At 40.0% G+C, this 17,517-nt stretch overlaps 1 protein-coding gene across 2 annotated transcripts; it reads left to right on the forward strand.

Annotated features, from left to right (window-relative positions):
• The first annotated feature begins 3,203 nt into the window (after positions 1-3,203).
• AMN1 (antagonist of mitotic exit network 1 homolog) lies at positions 3,204-17,124 on the forward strand. 2 transcript variants are annotated; one of them, XM_038155685.1, is made up of 8 exons: positions 3,204-3,763; positions 7,111-7,243; positions 10,175-10,319; positions 10,686-10,903; positions 12,284-12,340; positions 13,950-14,061; positions 14,630-14,720; positions 16,969-17,124. In XM_038155685.1, exons 1-7 carry the CDS (start codon positions 3,717-3,719, stop codon positions 14,701-14,703), a joined length of 786 nt encoding a protein of 261 aa, XP_038011613.1. In that variant the 5' UTR covers positions 3,204-3,716; the 3' UTR covers positions 14,704-14,720; positions 16,969-17,124. The 2 variants fall into 2 exon arrangements, with proteins under 2 accessions (XP_038011613.1, XP_038011612.1); XM_038155684.1 differs by having other exon boundaries at positions 3,205-3,763; positions 14,630-17,124.
• Positions 17,125-17,517: the final 393 nt, after the last annotated feature.

Raw genomic sequence — 17,517 nt, forward strand, 5'->3', positions numbered from 1 at the left:
GGAACCTAATGAAGCTCAGCCAAGGCAAGTGCTTTTCTGCAGCTGGGGAGGAACAACCCCCCATACCAGCACAAGCTGAGGCCTCACTCTTTGCAGAGAGTCTATGTTAGAACACTTTCTGGGTCACTCTTTCTAGCCTGGTGCTTTATCAGTACAGTTTCTCCACGTGCTCAGGCTGATGTGGCTGAAGTCCTCCCTGCAGCCGTCTGCAGTCAAACCAGTTTAAGAGCAGCATGTGTCTGCTCCTTGGGATAATCTGATGCCAGTTTGAGATGGAGCATAGGTGTGTGAAGTTTGGCAGTTCATGACCTGCTTCAGAAGCAGCTCCTGAGGTTAGACAGTTATAGTCACTGGGCCAGTAATTATTTAATTACTTCCAGCTGAGAACCTGAGGAACAGTAAACCTACCCTGGTTATATTACTACTGTGATAAATGGATATGTTTCGTGCTAACTAAATTGTAACTATATCAATATTTTAGAAAATATTTATTATAAAGTAATAAAGAGAAAACAGATTTGCCCTTTGCAGATGTCACAAGTGAGAAGCAGGATACAGGATGTAGCACTGAGATAAGCAAGATCCTAAAACAGAATTGGCCTTGGGATGAGCAAAGTTGGGATGATTCCAGATATGGAATCTAAAGTAATGGTCTTATCTATGAAATAATAAGACTTATTTGGAACATAATGCTTACTTACATAACACATAACACAAAGCTTAATGCACATTCACAACCTGCCAGGTTATTCAGAGGACAGCGAGGAAGATGGTGAGCCTTCCTCTGAAAAGACCACCAAAAAGCCAGGAGACCCCCTAGGAACAAGTGGATGCAACTGCAGTATAGTGATGTAGATTTCAAGAACTGAAAAGAGGATTAAAGGAGATTTATGGAAAATTGTTGATGAATATGTATTAGCATACAGTATATAAGTTTAGTTTGGATTCCTTTGTTTTGTACGTGAGGCAGAGTGAGAAGCCCTCCCTGTACCCCGGTCGGTTTTGCTTGTGCTTTATATGAACTCTAATCATACTTAATTAATCACTGCCAAATTTTTGTATATGCTTAATTATATTTAATATACTTGACTGTATTCATTTATACAAAATTGCTGTTCAATTAAAATTGCTGCTAGATTCAATTTTGTTGTTTATTAAATTAGACATATAGAACTTCATTTATAACACTACCCACTTCCAGACTCACTGCTGGAGGAAGTGGTGAAGGAAAAGAACTGGTTCCTCATCAGCCAGGCCAGTGTGCTGTTTAGGTTTGAGACTCAGGCACACAGAATATGTCAGTACCACACAGTTTGCTACAGCTTTATCATGTCTCCTGAGCCCAGAAAAGGGATCTCCAGAGAGGCCTGCCAACGGAACCAGGAGCTTGTAATTAACAGATGTGAATTAAAGTACTGACATGACTATAACTTAAAGAAATAAAGACATTAATTTCAGTATATAGCGAACAATGGGAAGGAAATTTAGTAAGCAAAACAGGAAGACAAGCAGCTGGATGTAATATGTGCAGGTAAGAGATAAGGAAGACTGGCTGGTTCTGCATCAACAATAGGTTAAATATATAGTAGCTTGATGGAATGTATACCTAACTGCTTGCTTATTGAATACTAACCAAAAAGGGAAAGTGGGAAATGTGGTAAAAATGCTGTATAAACCCACTGAAATCTATATGGAACAGAAATGCTTCTAGAGAAGCATTTCATAGAGAACAGGCTCCAATGTTTTCTCTCAACTGGCCTAATAAATGTGTTTTTAACAGAAAAAAATTGTTTGGCCTGTTGACCTTTGTTTCAGTAACTGGCTCATGATGACTGAATAGGATTGCAAGGACAAATATTCAATTATGTGCATGAGGTGTCGCAGTCAAACTGGTCACACACAAGCAACTTTTCTTTAGGGGGTTTTATAGCTTTCATCATAATGGTACAACTTGAATCATGCAATTACCTACTGTTATAGGTAAAAATCGAGCCAGCCAATTTAACGAAAAAAACGAATTTAATTTGCAACCGCTGTACAGTCCCGACAGCCAACAATCGAGAGACAGCGCCAGTCCCGGGATCGGAGCTGGGTGAACACTGGCCTGACCTCTATCGCATCAAGCCCCCATGGCAGAGTCCATTTTCACACTCTTTTTCTAGCCCGAGGCTAAGTTCATTGTCTTCTTTCCATGTCCCCCGTATTCATGTTGGTTTCATTCTATGTCCTGTGCTGCACAAAACCTCATCCGGGAAGCGATGTGTGTTGTCACTCGGTTACCGGAATCGGGCACTCAGATGTATGTTCCTGATGGCTCTGATTATCTGGACTGGACACCTTCATGGGCCATCATCGCTGGGTGGCTCCTGGTCATTCCAGTGATTATGGTTTTGTCCTGTGCCGGGCTAGGTCTTGTTCCTATGTTAATTCCTTTCTCTTCCTCTGCTGCCAGCCGTGATTTCACCATCCCGTGTGGCCACCCTCTGTCCCCGACTATGGTGTTTATTAAGATTTTTATAGTTTGGACATATTTCATACACATACGGTTTCAACCAGCACGAATTACTAAATTACTCACAACACCTACTAATGGATATTTCTAATCATCCAAACATAAAATATATTTTGTAGGCCTTGCAGCATCATCATGCATCAGCATCTGTTGAAGCAGTGATCCTGTAGAAGGGTGTAGTTTTCCTCTGAAGGTGTAGTGATGGTGTAGATGGGCCTTCCTCTGGGAATCCAGTGGAGAAGAAAGCTGCTCCTCTGGGAAGCCAGTGGGAAAAGGCTGTCTCTGTTGTTCCAAATCTCAGATCATATCCAGTTAGGAATGCTTGGCTCCTCCCGCTGGGCACATCTCTCAATGTGATGATGTAATTTTATCAGTCATGCAGTTATGTCATGCAGACTCAATGGCCCATTAAGAGAAGATATTTTGGAGGGAGGATGGCTTGTGGAAGAGATAAAGAAAACTGCCCCACCTGGTTGTAACAGGTGGCCCAATTAACAGAAGATAACTGCCTGACCTCTAACAGATGGCAATAGAATACATGCCCCCGGCCACATCTTGTATTTGCAACCTAAGACAAAGCAGAAATATAAAAAAGAAAATAAAAAGAATCAAGAAAACCCCCCAAAAAAAAAAAAAAAAACCACCAAAAAAACAAAACAAAACAAAACAAAAAAAAACACCAAAAAAACCCCCCTAACACATAAAAATCACAAACCAAACCAAAAAACAAACAAAAATAAACACAAAAAAACCCAAAAACAAAGACAAAATTAATTGCAGGACGAAAGAGCTGGAAGACAGCAGGCTCTTATCGCTGCAGATGGATGCGATATCAGGCAACTCCGTGCTGTGGAATGCCTCCACTGATGGCAGCAAGGAGGAAAGAGCCTTTAAAACCACTGTAGGCCTTGCCTGAAGGCTCACAGCTCTCCTGTACTTCTTCCAGGCTTGGGAGAACACTTCCTCCTAACTATTAAGCTCTGGAGATGGGGAGCGAGAGGCCGGATTTTGCGGCTGCGGGGCGCTCCAGCGCTCCAGGCCGCTTCAGGAGCCCTCGCAAGGCGGGCCGGGAGCAGGACTACATCTCCCGTCAGCCCGCCGCCCGCCGCCATCTCGGCACCGACCGCCGGGCCGGGCCGGCGGCCCCGCTTTCCCCGCTCCCCGCCGCGTTCCTCGGGCCCCGCCGCATTCCCCGCTCGCTGCCATGAGCTGGGACGGCGCCGGCGAGGAAGTCCGGCTCCTCCTGGACCTGTGAGTGCCGCCCCGACACGCTCCCGCCTGGCCGCCCTGCCAGGGGCTCCGGGCCGGGGACAGGGCTCGGCGGGCCTCGGGCGGCGGCGGTGCGGCGGCTGCAGCGAGTGTGGGTGCGGGCCGGGCTCGGCAGCGCTCGGGAGCCGCGGGACAGGTGGCAGGGTTCGTCAGAGGCGCCCCTTCGGGAGGCGTTACAGGGCAGGTGACAGGGAGCGACAGGGGTTTGGCAGGAACGTAACAGGATGTGATCCTTGACGGATCCGGGTGTGGAGGGACGGCTGAGGATCCCTGGCTTCACCTGGCCCCGCATAATCCACTGAATGGTGTTTTCTTCTGAGTTTTTCTCCATGTTGATGCTGCAATTGGCTAGAAAACAAGTTTTCTTACACAATTTGAAGTATTAAAAAGCAGGCATTCTTTACTGAATAGCTGGATGCATTTGGAGGATTTTTCCTCTAAGTGAGCATATCGTGACACTTTACGAGATGCTTATTCCATAGTGCTCATACGTATTCTTTAAAGCATGCTTCCCGGCTAATACATAAACAGCACTTTCCTAGAATTAATTTTCACTCATCCACATCTCACTGGAAGTCCTGTTGTGGTCCTAGAGGGTCTGAAGGGGTCTCTGGTGGTCACCAAGTGTCCCCAGTGTTGTAAAGGGTGACTTTGCCTTGAACTTTTCTTAGGACATGCACAGTTGCTTCTTGTTACATAACTTCTGCACAAAAGCCACTGTATTTCTCATTGTCTGTTTACCCACTGGTTGCAGCTACATTTAGCACCCTGTGCGTCTACTTTTTTATTATTTTATGTAATTTGCTAGTTAGTCTTTAAGCTTTATCTTGCAACTCCAAAGGGGAACTGAAAATTTCTATTCTCTGCATTATCTGTCAATGTCAAATTCCTTTGTGTTCTGGATGAAGTGAGAAACTGCACAGGAATAAAATATTTCATTTGAAAGATAAAAGAAGAATAGCTAGCAAAGAGTACAGTTAGATTGTTATTTGTACCTTAAAGCACTGAAGATAAGGTAATAGTCCATGGTGTAGCCAATAAGTGTTTTATAGTTTCCTATAAAGTAGAATTACTGTGAAAATCTTTATAATTTAAATGATTAATTGTGTAAACTGCAGATCAGTATTGTATTATGAGAATATCAACCAGCTTTTTGAAAAGATCATGATTAATCTTAATAACCATTCAAGATAAATTGAATATGCCATGATTAGAGTTGGCATAGCTCACATTGATTTCCATGTATCTGCATTGGGTTTGGAGTATTTTCTGCAGATTTGAACCAAGCAGTTGGTTTAGATTTAGACACCCCTTTTGGAGCTGCATTAGTGAGACAAGCCCCTGCTTTCTGCTCACCATGTTGCACAGATCTGCCTGTGAGCAGGTTCACATCTTCAGAGATGATACTAAATGGTGTGTTTATTGTCTTTGATGAGATTTTTTTTTTTTAGAGGTGTGAAATACAAAGTTATGTTTCGTGTCAGGTACATACAGGCAACGTGTGTACTTGTGATTGTGATATGTGTGGAAACTGATCATGGGACAGTTAAAAGACAAATTCTAATAAATAACCGAGGGAGTAAAGCATGGAAGAAGGCCTTTGAACCTATCCTTTGTTTGCAATTAACCATTATAGCATCTGAATTAAAGCTTTAAGGATGTTGCTGTTTGACAGGAACTTTCTGCACGTAGCTAAGCCTTGAAGAGCTTTGCAATAATAACCTTTTGAAGTATAATTTTAGAATATTGCTTTTAGTAAGGAGCTTTGAAACTATAGCTTTAGAATATATGTAAAGGAAACATGCTTATCTCAACACCTTAGCAAAACAGTAAAAAGCAGCTTGAGAAAGGAAGATGAACATCAACTCAAGGATTGATAGCTTCGACCAAGGGAAGCTGGACATCACTGTTATGAGATTTATAGTCTTTGCAGTTAAAAGGTGGACACACATCTGGAGTCTGGACCGCACCAGCTGGGAAACTTCTTTCAGAAGTCGGACCCCACCATCTGGGGATACTCCTTTCTGGGGTACATCCTGAGAAAAACTAACTCACAATAGTGTATAGAATTGTGACGTGAAAATTTGGAATAGAAACTGCTGAGAAAGCGTGTGTGTACCCCTAGAAATACCTGTAAGCCTCAACCATCGGTGTGCAGCTGGAGGGAAAACTTCCCCCACTGTACCCAGCGCTGTATTGCTCATACTTTACCATATTAATTAATAAATTGATTGCTGCTTGAATATTGGCCTAGTCAAGCTCCTTATTCATAACAGAGGTAAACAAGTATTCTTAATTTCTGCAGTCAAGTAGAGGAATGCTGTGTATAGATAAGGTGTTTAATCTCAAAACAGAATGTGGATGGTGTAACCTATATGTACTGAGGCAGAGCTTGGTACAGGCTTCTCTGTTGATCCGTCAGCTGAGTTCATCCAGCAGTCACTGAGGTTCTGTGAACGTGTGGAATTCTTGCACATCTCTGCAGGAGTGAGTTAGAGGTCTGTGGAGGTGTGGAATTCTTGCACAGCTGTGCAGGAATGAGTTAGAGGTGGTCCTGGTGTGTGCTTGGGTGTATAGGGGTGTCTGCAGGCAAGGCCTGGGTTTAACTGCCCAGGTTCTGCTTGAAATGTATCCTCCATGCAGTGTCCTCTGCAGTGACCTGCTAGAGGTGCTTATCCTACGCTCTATGAACTTCAGTGGTTTTTTAAACGTGCTTCCATGCTGGAAATCTTCCTTCTTTCCTGCCTTAAGTCTGTGCTACCCTTCAGATTATAATGCATTAATATTTTGGCGTCTTTAAAGTTTTTATTTGGTGTGGGTTTAATTTCCTGCAGTTTAGTGGCATTCTGATGCCAGACAAAGTTTTGTTGCAAAACCGGTTACCTGTAGGGATTCCAGAGCTGTGGTTATATGCTAAATTTAATTTGGCATTACTCCAGGCTGCTGCTGCCCCCTGCACTCAGCCACTTGTCCTGGCAGTGTTATTTCTGTGTCCTCAGAGTTTTAGTCAAGGGGGTTTTCATTCAGATCAGACATTTAACAGCTCACACTACAACTGCGAATTTCAGAGACAGCTTGAGCAAGGCGCATAAAAAAAATGGTTGAGGGGCTGATTTTTGCCTTCAGCTGCTTAGGGAACAGTTTCACAGAAGGATCAGCTTGACCCCGAAGGGCAACAGCTGCATCAGTGGTAACATGGAACAGCTGAAACTGATAAGGTCTGAGGGAACCATGGCTGGGTGCAGAAGATGACAATATATGGATTGATTGTTCTAGTTCTACCATGTAATGCCTATTTTTGACTGTATTGTAACTTTCCTTTATTTCAGATGCCTTCAGTGTTTGACAAAGAACCTTTCCAGATACTCTGCAGATATTAAGTCATTGCCACCCAATATAAAGGATAAACTGATCAAATTAATGAGTAGGCAAGGGCAAATAACTGATGCAAATATCAGTGAGGTAAGAATCCATTCAAAGCTATGCTGTCTGTTTTGGGAGAGGAAAGTAGCCTTTCTTGCACACCAGTCTTTTCCTGAGTGAAGTGCGTTTCGAGATGCTCCTGCATAATTTATTTTATATATATATATATATAATATAAAGGATTTCAGCAGCTTGTTAGAATTCTGTTGACACTAAGCACATAATCTCCAAATAATTAATTTAAATTTTGGTTCCTTGAAATATAATGATGGCAGAGCTAGGAATCAATAGTTCAAATGATCCCATCCCTTTTGCACCCTGATGTGTGCCAGTGTTTCAGAATGACACCAGTTAATGACATTTCTTCAGCTGTAAATTCAGGGGCACATCTGTTTTGCTGTCTGTTTACTGTTATCTTGTTCAGCCTCACAGGGAGGCGTGAGAATTGAAGGAAGCTAAAGGTTGGCCTTGGTGAAACAGAAAATGAATGACTCCCAGTGCATTCCTGCATAGACCTGTAACTCAAGAGACAAATATTTTCAGTTTCTCAGAGTCATGATAGTGGAGCCAAGAGTAGAGGCAGAAGCACTGTGGAAAACTTACAAACAAAACAATTTAGCTTTAGATAAAATGATTTTGTGCTTACACAAAGTAAGTGTTTGAGTAAAAATCTAGTTCTTTGGAAAAATTGACTGGACAAAATCTGGTTTAGTCTAGCTTTTCAGTAAGGAATAATTTCAAAACATAATAACAGATTATATAATTATAGCCATGTGGTCGTGTGTATATGAATGCACAAAATCCATTAGGATATTTTTAGTCTGGAAATAAACTAGAGACCTTAATTTACAGACTTTTCTGCTGTCTCTTTCTAAAGTCTCCTCTGTATTTGTCTTCATTCAGCAGTTCATCAGTACCTTCTCTTGGAGCCTATTTTCCATGTGACTCTGGGAAATTCTGCTCTGGTTCTTTTTTCATGTGTTTTTCCTTTCTCTGTTCCTGCAATTTGCTGCAGTTATATCCTTAGTTGTCATCATTTTCCCTGTGAGACATAAACTTTAAGGAATTTAGAGATTTTAGAGGAGCTAAGATTTTAGTTAGAGATAAGCTTTATTTGAGTTAATTAAAATAAATGGGTAAGCCTTGATGAAGTTAAGAATTAGTAGTTAACTGATAATTGATTGCTTGTCAACACAATGTTTGGTTAGCTGGGTTTATAATGAAGAATATAGAAACGGATAAATTGCTTTTAGGAACATAAGACAATTTTGGGCCTCCTCTGTTCTGAAACCAATTGAAGACGGGGAGTAGGAGTTCTACCAAGGCTTCATTTGTCATATTTGCATTGAAAAGGTAGAAAGGTCAGAATGAGGAAGACTTCATTTCCTTCCTCATTTTGGGACCCCTCCCCATGAAAGGGACCACCGACCCATTTCAAGGAACAAACTGCACATGCTTAATGGCTCTTGGAGTAATTACCATATGAAGCAGGGAATGGGATGTACCAAAGTTATGAATATGTATTTGTATTTTGGGTATTCAATACTTGTATAGATGAAAGGACTCTGCAATCACCTGTAAATGGCGGTGTGCATTTGGGAGCTATCCCACAATAAACACACACTTTCTATCTTCTTTTTGTCCATCGCAGTTGGAGATCGGTACTAGATCAATATCCATATTTTTTAATAAATCACCTGGGCATATTAAACCTTAGCTTTCTTTGCTAGCAGTTTGCAGACAGCAGAAAAGGCTGTAAATTAAGGTCTCTAGTTTATTTCCAGAATAAAAATTTATTTTTATTCTTGTCCTTCATGTTTTTCCTCCGTTTTTCAGAGTTTCTTTTAAAGAATTTTGCTTGAAGTTAAATTTCAGTTGAAATTCTGTTAATCTGTACTTTGTGTATACTTTTATTTAATCTCTTACCTCCGTATTCTTGTCCAAATTTGTGTTACCATGCATCTTTTCCTCCCTTACTCTGCTTTTTGCTTGGAGCAGCTATCCACATGCATGCCAAACTCCTTATTCTAAATCCCTTTTACCATCAAGTTTTATAAAGCCATTCAGCAAGTGTCCACAGAATATAAGCCTTTATTTTTAAATGTATTTTTTGTGTGCTGCATCCAGACAAGCCTTTGTCTATCTCAAAATCTTATATATTTGTAAAGCAGCCAGTTTGCCTTGTATTGTGTTTATAGTGCATTGTTAGAGTGAACAACAGGAGGAATAGGCTTTTAACAAGTCTATCAGCTGTGCTGTTATCTTTGCTAGTTTATGGAAACTTGTGTTTCTATCTCTGGGAGTTAAGGGTGGGAGTGACAAGCTGAGGGGAGTATCTGGCTATTGTTACTAAAATCTGATGCCTTCCACTGCTTTGGGTCTAACTTTCATAAATATTCTCTTGGGAAAGATTTCACAAAAATTCCAGTCTGGGTCTTGTGGGAGTGAAAGATCCCATTTAATGAGGATTTGGTACCTCTTCATGGTATGGTAATGAGAGTGCTTGTTTATGAGCAAAAGAGAGTGTGTGGGTGAGAAAAATACTTTAGGGGAAAATGCCTTCCAAATATCACTCTTATCTGTTATGTAGGTTGAAGTTTTGATCAAAGTCAGTGTTTTTTTTTTGTTTTGCACTGCAGATTTCTGTCCCCAGAGTTTTGCAAGCAAGTGTGAGGGCATTGTCCTGGGTACACATGTAGCAAGTGAACCACCAAGATTGCATCTCCATTGTTTAGGTGGCAGCATTAGTGTGTTCCTGCTCCATATGTCACAGAAACAGTTCATGCTGTAGGAGCTGAACTGTTGCACAAACGGACCAGATTTTCTTTGGTTTTTAGTTCCTAGGACTGGTAATCCCACCCTCTATTGCAAACTTCTATGTGCTGTCTAATATTACGAGTACTTGCTGTTAAAATGCACGTGTTTGATGGCATAGCAGAGTTTGACTGAAATGGTGGGTTTTCATTCCAGGTATTGCACCCTGCTGTGGAGTCTCTGGACCTCCGAGACTGTGATATTTCAGATAATGCATTATTGCAGCTTTATAACTGCAAGCAGCTGAAAAAAATCAACTTAAATTCTTGCAAGGAGAGCAGATTTGGAATTACTTCAGAAGGTGTGTTATCTGTGCACAGATAACTGGGATCTTATTTCTGGCTTATTTTTCTTGTTAGATTGGAATAAATTTCAAAGAATATATCTAGGGTAAATATTGCTTAAAAAAGAAATCCCCAATGCTACCCCAGTACTAATTAAAAGTCTCTCCAGCAGTGTAAATTTCAGGCCTAGAGCACTAATTATTTAGGAGAGAGCTATCAGGTTACTCTCCTGCTAGATTTCTGCTAAAACCGTGCTGTGCTCGACATGTTTTCCACTTTATCTTAATTATTCCTTCCTCAAAACTTGTTCCAAAGCCTTTGGACTCAGCATGGTGGTTATGTTAGAGAACGAATAACTCTTTCAAGTGTTGTTTCTTTGGCAGGAGTCACAGCACTGGCCTTATCCTGTCCCTACCTGCGTGAAGCATCTTTCAAAAGGTGCTGTGATATAACTGACAGTGGAGTTCTGGCTCTTGCACTCAACTGCCAATTCCTACAAATAGTGAACTTGGGCAGCTGCTCAGGCATCATGGATGCATCTCTGCAGGCACTCGGAGAAAACTGCAAATTTCTTCACAGCGTGGACTTCTCATCTACTCAGGTAGCTACAGTGGCAATTGGACAATTGACTTTCGTTTGTTTCTTTTTTAAGATTGTCATGATAAAGTTCAAAGGGGATCGTTGTAGCTTTACCCTTGACAAGATTTAGGACCCTAGTTTATTTCTAATTTCTGCCTCTTTAGGAAAAGGAAAGGTATATATTGCTTATTAGTGACTGGAAAAATACATGTTTTGGTATTAGAGCATGTATGGTGAATGAAAGAATTCTGTTAGAATCTACCTTGGGGTTTTTTTTAGTATACTTATTTAGTGCAATAATTTTCTTTAAGTTGTAAAGCAATCCAAAATATTCCATTTAAAGAAAGTAGAATCTTGGACAGATTATTGCATGCTTTCAGTTAGGACAAACGGATGTGGGTAATAATCTAGGATGTCAAACAATACAAGCTCCTAGTAGGAGTAAACACACCATAATTAAATGATATTTTAGGAGTGATTGTGCTTGTCAGAGTTGTATTACAGAGTCAACACTGAAAGAATGACATTTTAAATGTCAGAAATGGCAGGGAAGAAGATTTAACAACAGTGTTTAGCATGAGAAGGGGGAGACGAGCTGCAAAAGCAATCCTGTAACATATTTCATAATTACAGGGAGATAATGAAGCGAGGGAAAGGTTTTTTGCAGTAAGTGTAGCGTTCAATTGACACTGATGGTGAGTAATTATGTTGAATGTGAGTCCAGTACTGAGCATTGAAATGAAATGTCAGTCTGGAAATCATGTAGGAGGTTCTTATTTAAGATGCTGTTCTTCTTTTGATTTTTCTGGAAGTAGGGTATCAAAAGAGTCTTAATATTTCATTTGGTAATTTTTATTTATTACCATTTAACTCTCATTTCTTCAGACTTACTTCATTGCTTTTTTATTTCCTTGCCTCTCTTCCTTTATAGAAAATAGCTGTTTCCCTGTGTGTATTTTAAATGAGGCAAAAGCTTCTTCAGTAACTACATGTTTATACTTTTTTTTTTTTTTAACTTTTCTGCTATGATTACTTTTTTCCCCAACCCAAACTGGTCGAGGTAGAGCAAAAATGCTTTTTCAACCTATAAATTTAAAGTGCTCTGACCATATTAGTGTACCCACTGTTAAATGAGACAAGGAACCTGCAGAAATAACAGTTACACAGTTGGAAGTATCCTTGCAGAAAGCCAGGCTGGATCAGGTGGCAGGAAGAAGAAACTGTATTTAATAGAATGAAAAACACCTACCTTGGATAATTTTTTCTACTAGTTTAGCTAGGAAGAAAATACTGTAGTGTTAAGTGTATTCACTGACTGCAGGGAGTGAATAAATTAATTTTTGCATCTAAATAGCTGTGCTTGAAAAAATTGAGCTTTAATCCATTGTGGTTTTTCCCACAGGTAACAGATGATGGCGTTGTAGCACTAGTGAGTGGAACATGTTCAAAGAATTTAAAGGTAACAGACTTAACCTAATGACAAAAGGATGAACAAAGGAAAATACCTGCATTTTAAAATTATAATTACTATTATCAGCAGCATTACTTCTGAGGGAGGATTTTTACTGACTGACTTTCATTTCTGTCCTCTTTCGAGATCCTGGGAGTTTATAAATTGGAAAGACTTTGCAATAAGACAATGGCTTTTTTTCTTTTATCCTACTATCTCCAAAGTATATTTTACCAAATCCTAATTTCACTAGATTTGATGGTCTTTTTTCCACATTTCTTCTTATATGTTATATTTATTGATAAGTAAGACAATTCAGAGGTGGGGAAAAAAGTTGGTAATGACCTGTTTTGTTATTCTGCTTTTCATCTTTTCCTAGCATGTACAAGAGGCAGTAGTTGTACAGCTGCAGAGAAATTAAGAAAAGAGCAGGGTTTAGTCTAATCTTGAAGAAGTTCTTTGATTTCTTTTAGGAGCTATGTAGATAAATAGAAATACCAGAAACTTCAGCAGAGGATGTTTTGGGAAAATTCGGGAAACACCAGAATTTAGTTTGGGTTCTGTTCTCCTGGACAGCCAAGTAGGAGAATGTCATAGGCAAAGTGATGGGACTCAAACACTGTGGAATCTCATTGAAGAGCTTACTCAGATGTCTTGAGTGCTATGTGTGTGTTGAGAAAACTCACCTTTGATGTTGGAAAAGATGAAAGTTTGACAAGAAAGTTTCACAGATATGTATGCTTGGCAGAAAGCTCTCTGAATGTAGAACCTGAGAACAGAATAGAGATGGAAGCAAGTTTTGATATAGAAGAACAATAGATTTTTAAATTGAGAATTGCTGAGCCAGTCATTACTGGACAACTAAGAAAGCAAAGTTTAAGTCAAGCTGGAGGGAGGTTTTATGACTAGAGCAAAGGATATGTTGAGCACAAACAAAAAAGATGTTTTTACCAAGCAGAAATAGGTCTTAGGAAAAGAAGAAAGATGCCATAGGCACACCAACATGCTGATGTGGCAAGTAGAAAAAAGGTCTAAGAATTTTCCACTGCAAGAAAACAGAAAAACAACTTTAAGCTTAAACTGTAACATACTAACTCATGTGGTTGGATAGTAATGACTGTAATGTGGTAATGATGGTTGTTGTGATAGGCTGTAGGTAATAGTAAAGGTATTGTGTATGATGCTGATTGGTTGTTATGCATTAAGATGCTCAGCAAAGAAGAATATATAATGCATTGTAACCAGAAGTAAAGCGGCTTCAGGCTTGCCTATGAGCTGTAGCTGGCAGCTGTAGGCATGGTTCTGTTACCCACGACCTGAAACTGCTGTAGCCTCTCCTATACAATAAACAGCATTTTGAAGAACTGCCTGGAGTCCCACATCTCTCATCTCAGGCTCTTACATTTCATGTTTTTAGTTTAGACTCTTTACAGAAAAGCTGTCTTATTTTTCCTTAGGGTATTTTCCTGCCCTGTACAGGACCACGTATGAGGTCAGTGCACAGAGGTCATAATTCCTTCTGGCTGGGGATTTCTGAAATGGGTTAGGCAAAGGAAAGCTTTGCCTCTAAAACTCTGGGTGCTCTGACAGGCTGTTGTCATTCCTGTTTTCCTAACAGGAGATCCACATGGAGCGCTGTGTGAATCTGACGGACATCGCTGTGGAAGCCGTCCTTACTTGTTGTCCCAAGATACACATTTTTCTATTCCATGGATGCCCACTGATAACAGGTATGTCTAATCACAAGAAGGTAATTACTTGCTAATCATACCTTCTTGCTTTCTGAAAAGCACACTGTAGTCCATAAGTAATCCCAAACAAATAATAACTTATTGGATAAAATAATCATTGTACACTGAGATTTTCAAAGCAAAGTGGGAGTTTTGCTTTGAAATGTGGTAGCAGCCTTCAGAGAGGGTTTTTTTTGTTTGTTTGGAAATCATATTTTTTTCCCCTTCAGCATGCTGATGAAGACCCAAAGACTTCAGAAAAATATTAGCATGTTAAACCCCTACGCTATTCCAAAAGTGAGGAACAGCATCCGTTCGAGAAATGGTGGAATGGAGTAGGACAGCCTATGGGTGTTTTAACTTCTGTTGGTTGGTGATGCTTTTCAGTTAGGTGATTGGAAAAAGAACCAAGAGGGTTTGGATTACTACAGATGTATCTGACGTGTCATACTGTGATAGCAAAAGAAATATAAATGCAGATACAGAATTCCTTTACTGTGTGTGCCTATTCCAAATACCACCTTTATATTCTGAATGAATAACAAGAAATTCCTTTGTTCTTTTTCAGATCGGTCCCGAGATGCTTTAGAGCAGCTCATCATATCAAACAAAATCAAGCAGCTAACGTGGACTGTTTACTGATTATTTATCCAGTACATGTGAGTGTCAAGTTTACAGGTGGAGAGCTCCTTCAGTAAACAAGCACCTTGGAGAACTAGCTGGTGACTTTGGTTCCACCAGGTTGCATCCCTCCTGCTTCCCACTGGAGGTCTCCATTGCCATTCCAGTCCTTGCCTGTGAGCCAAGGCTTCCTCATTGTCTTTCCTTGGAGCCCTGTCTGTCTTTGCATTGATCACACTTCATTGAGAGGAAAGTTAAACTATAATTAATATTACAGGGCCGTTGCTCAGGCTTCCTGAAGTGCTGGATTTGGCTGCTATTTAGTATCCTTTAGCAATTTAGCCACAAACCCAGTTTAGGCAAGTGTGTGTTCTGAGTTTGTATTCTGGGGTGGTACTTAAAATTAAAAGTACCCAGCTCAAATGTAATATTGACACACAGCAGTGTCTGTGAAGTTGGGAGTTGAATCTAACAAAAATCAACAGCCAGAACTGGTGAATGGAGGTGACATTAACAGTGATACAAATGTCCTTTCAGTAGTAACAAAGAATCTCCTTTCACCATGTACTTTTGCTAGGTCTGGAGTAAAAAACTTAGGTACCTTTCTTCTGATGTTACTGATGCTGCAGGTTTCTCTTCTTCCTTATCATCAAATACTTGCTGGATTTTTACACACCCAAAAGTACAGCCTGTGAATGTGTAAACATAAACTTGCTTTGGAATTGCTATGGTGACTTTACAAATTTCAGAGTAGTAGCCGTGACCAAGAATAGGATTTTATATATGGGCAAATATTTAATTTGCCCTGGCTTTTGCCTGGGTTTCTACATGAAAATCCTTTTAGGGAACAAAACACTGGTACTCATAAGTGTATCTGTGAGTGAAATAGGACCAAATGTAGCGTCTGAGCACATAAATCTCAGGATGGTAGAGTGTGTTCTGCTGTATGCAGTTCAGTACATATCCAGTGGTCCCCGGAAGCTGAAAATATCAATAAATTTATTGTTCAGTTATAGTAATATTAAAAATAATTTTTGAACTGTAGAGTGAGTTTATTACATGATGAAGCAGTGCTCTCATCACAATTATAAGTCATGTTCCTTGGCTTTCTTGAACCAGCATAACCTCTAGTCAGAGTTCTATGATTTCTGCATTAAGCTCCTTAATGCCAGTCATTTTAGCTTTATAAGGGCGTGGAGCCCACTGGGTTCTTCCTCTGGATCTGGAAGTAGAAGGGTTTAGCTATGGTGGTCTAACATGGATTTGATGACATCTGGAAACCTAAAGAGTTTAGGCAACCATAAGGAATATGTTTACTTTACCATTTAACTGTTGTCATAGCCACACCTAAGCATTGCAGAAATAAACCAGTCTTATATTAATCTATTTAAAGTTCAGGTCTAATTGCATGGAAGGTCATTTTTGTTGCCAATATTAAATTATATTATGATGTCCAACAATAATTTTTATTCTTCTGTTGATTATATGGTTTATGGAAGTGCAAGACTATTTAGAAAAGTTGTTCAGGTGTCAGTGAAAGTTTATTTTTCCAAGACCATCACCTAAATCCCTTACTCTTGTTTCATGGCTCAGCCCAGTGATGAATATTTTCCTGTAATCCCTGTGGGTGTAACTGCACCAGTACAAACCGTTGGTGCAAGGAGTTGATTTTGCTACAGTAGCCACAAGCATCTGACAGCTGTCACTGCAGCAAATCCTTGCACCAGATAGAGGCCTAATAACCTAATCTACCAGGTTTTATTTCCTTTTTTTTTTTATTTGCTGAGGAGTAGTTTATTTTTATGCCCTGTGGAATCCCTGGGATCAGTCAGGTCCCATCATTCCTTTGAACTCTGGGACAATAAATCTGTGTTGCACTGTTTTTGATATTGAATCATACAGCTCTTTAGGCAGCTCTGTGAAACAATGCTACTGCTAACCTCATGGCAGAGTTGTCCTTTTTCTCCTTGCTAATATAGCCTTGGATTTGTCATGTTGAAGGCAAATGCAGCTTGTACTGTGTCCTTAAGTGTGCCTGTAGATTTACCATCTTCCCCTACAGCCTCTTCTCTATGTGTAATTTAGTGGTACATCCTCACGTGGTGCTTAAAAAGCTGTGCAACACTGCAACAAGGTAACACTTTAATTTTAGGTTTGAAAGTTTAATGTAAGTTAAATTTAAATCCTTCACCGTTAGAGCTTGAGTCTGCCCTTATGTTTTTAGTATTTGCATAACTCTACTGGAATGTTTTTTGGTTCACAGTAATTTTCAACAAATGTTTACAGGCACTGGGTGAAGTGGGAGAAGAACCTCATGGATGTGCTTGCCACTTCATATTCTCTATTGTTTGGACATTGTTATTGTTGTGAGCCTTGCAGAATATTCACATACTGTTACGAAGATTAAAGTTTGGAAGTTGGCTGTTTGGAGAGTTCTGAAAACTTGTTGGATTATAGAACCATGTATGTCTGACTATACTCCTAAACCTCCTACTTCATGAATACCATGGTTTTCTGAGTGAGTACCACACATTATTTCACATTTGTAAGCTTTCACTACAGCACCTGGCACCACTGCACAGTGGTCTATGGTGCAGTTATGAGCTCCCCATCACTACTACTTCATAATTGACTACTAAAATTGACACTTCCTGTAAGACTGCTCTGAAAAGATTGGTTTTTTCTTCAAATGGCCATAGTTACAGCATCTAACCTGAGGATCAGATTTTTTTTTTTGTGCCATGTTTGGCAGATGAAACTGGTTCTAGTTGGCAGATAAAACTGAGAATGATTCTGGAGTTTTCCCAGCATCTCCTCAGGAGAAGAGCAAAATAA

The sequence above is a fragment of the Motacilla alba genome, chromosome 1A, assembly GCF_015832195.1.
Source record: "Motacilla alba alba isolate MOTALB_02 chromosome 1A, Motacilla_alba_V1.0_pri, whole genome shotgun sequence".
Lineage (NCBI taxonomy): Eukaryota > Metazoa > Chordata > Aves > Passeriformes > Motacillidae > Motacilla > Motacilla alba.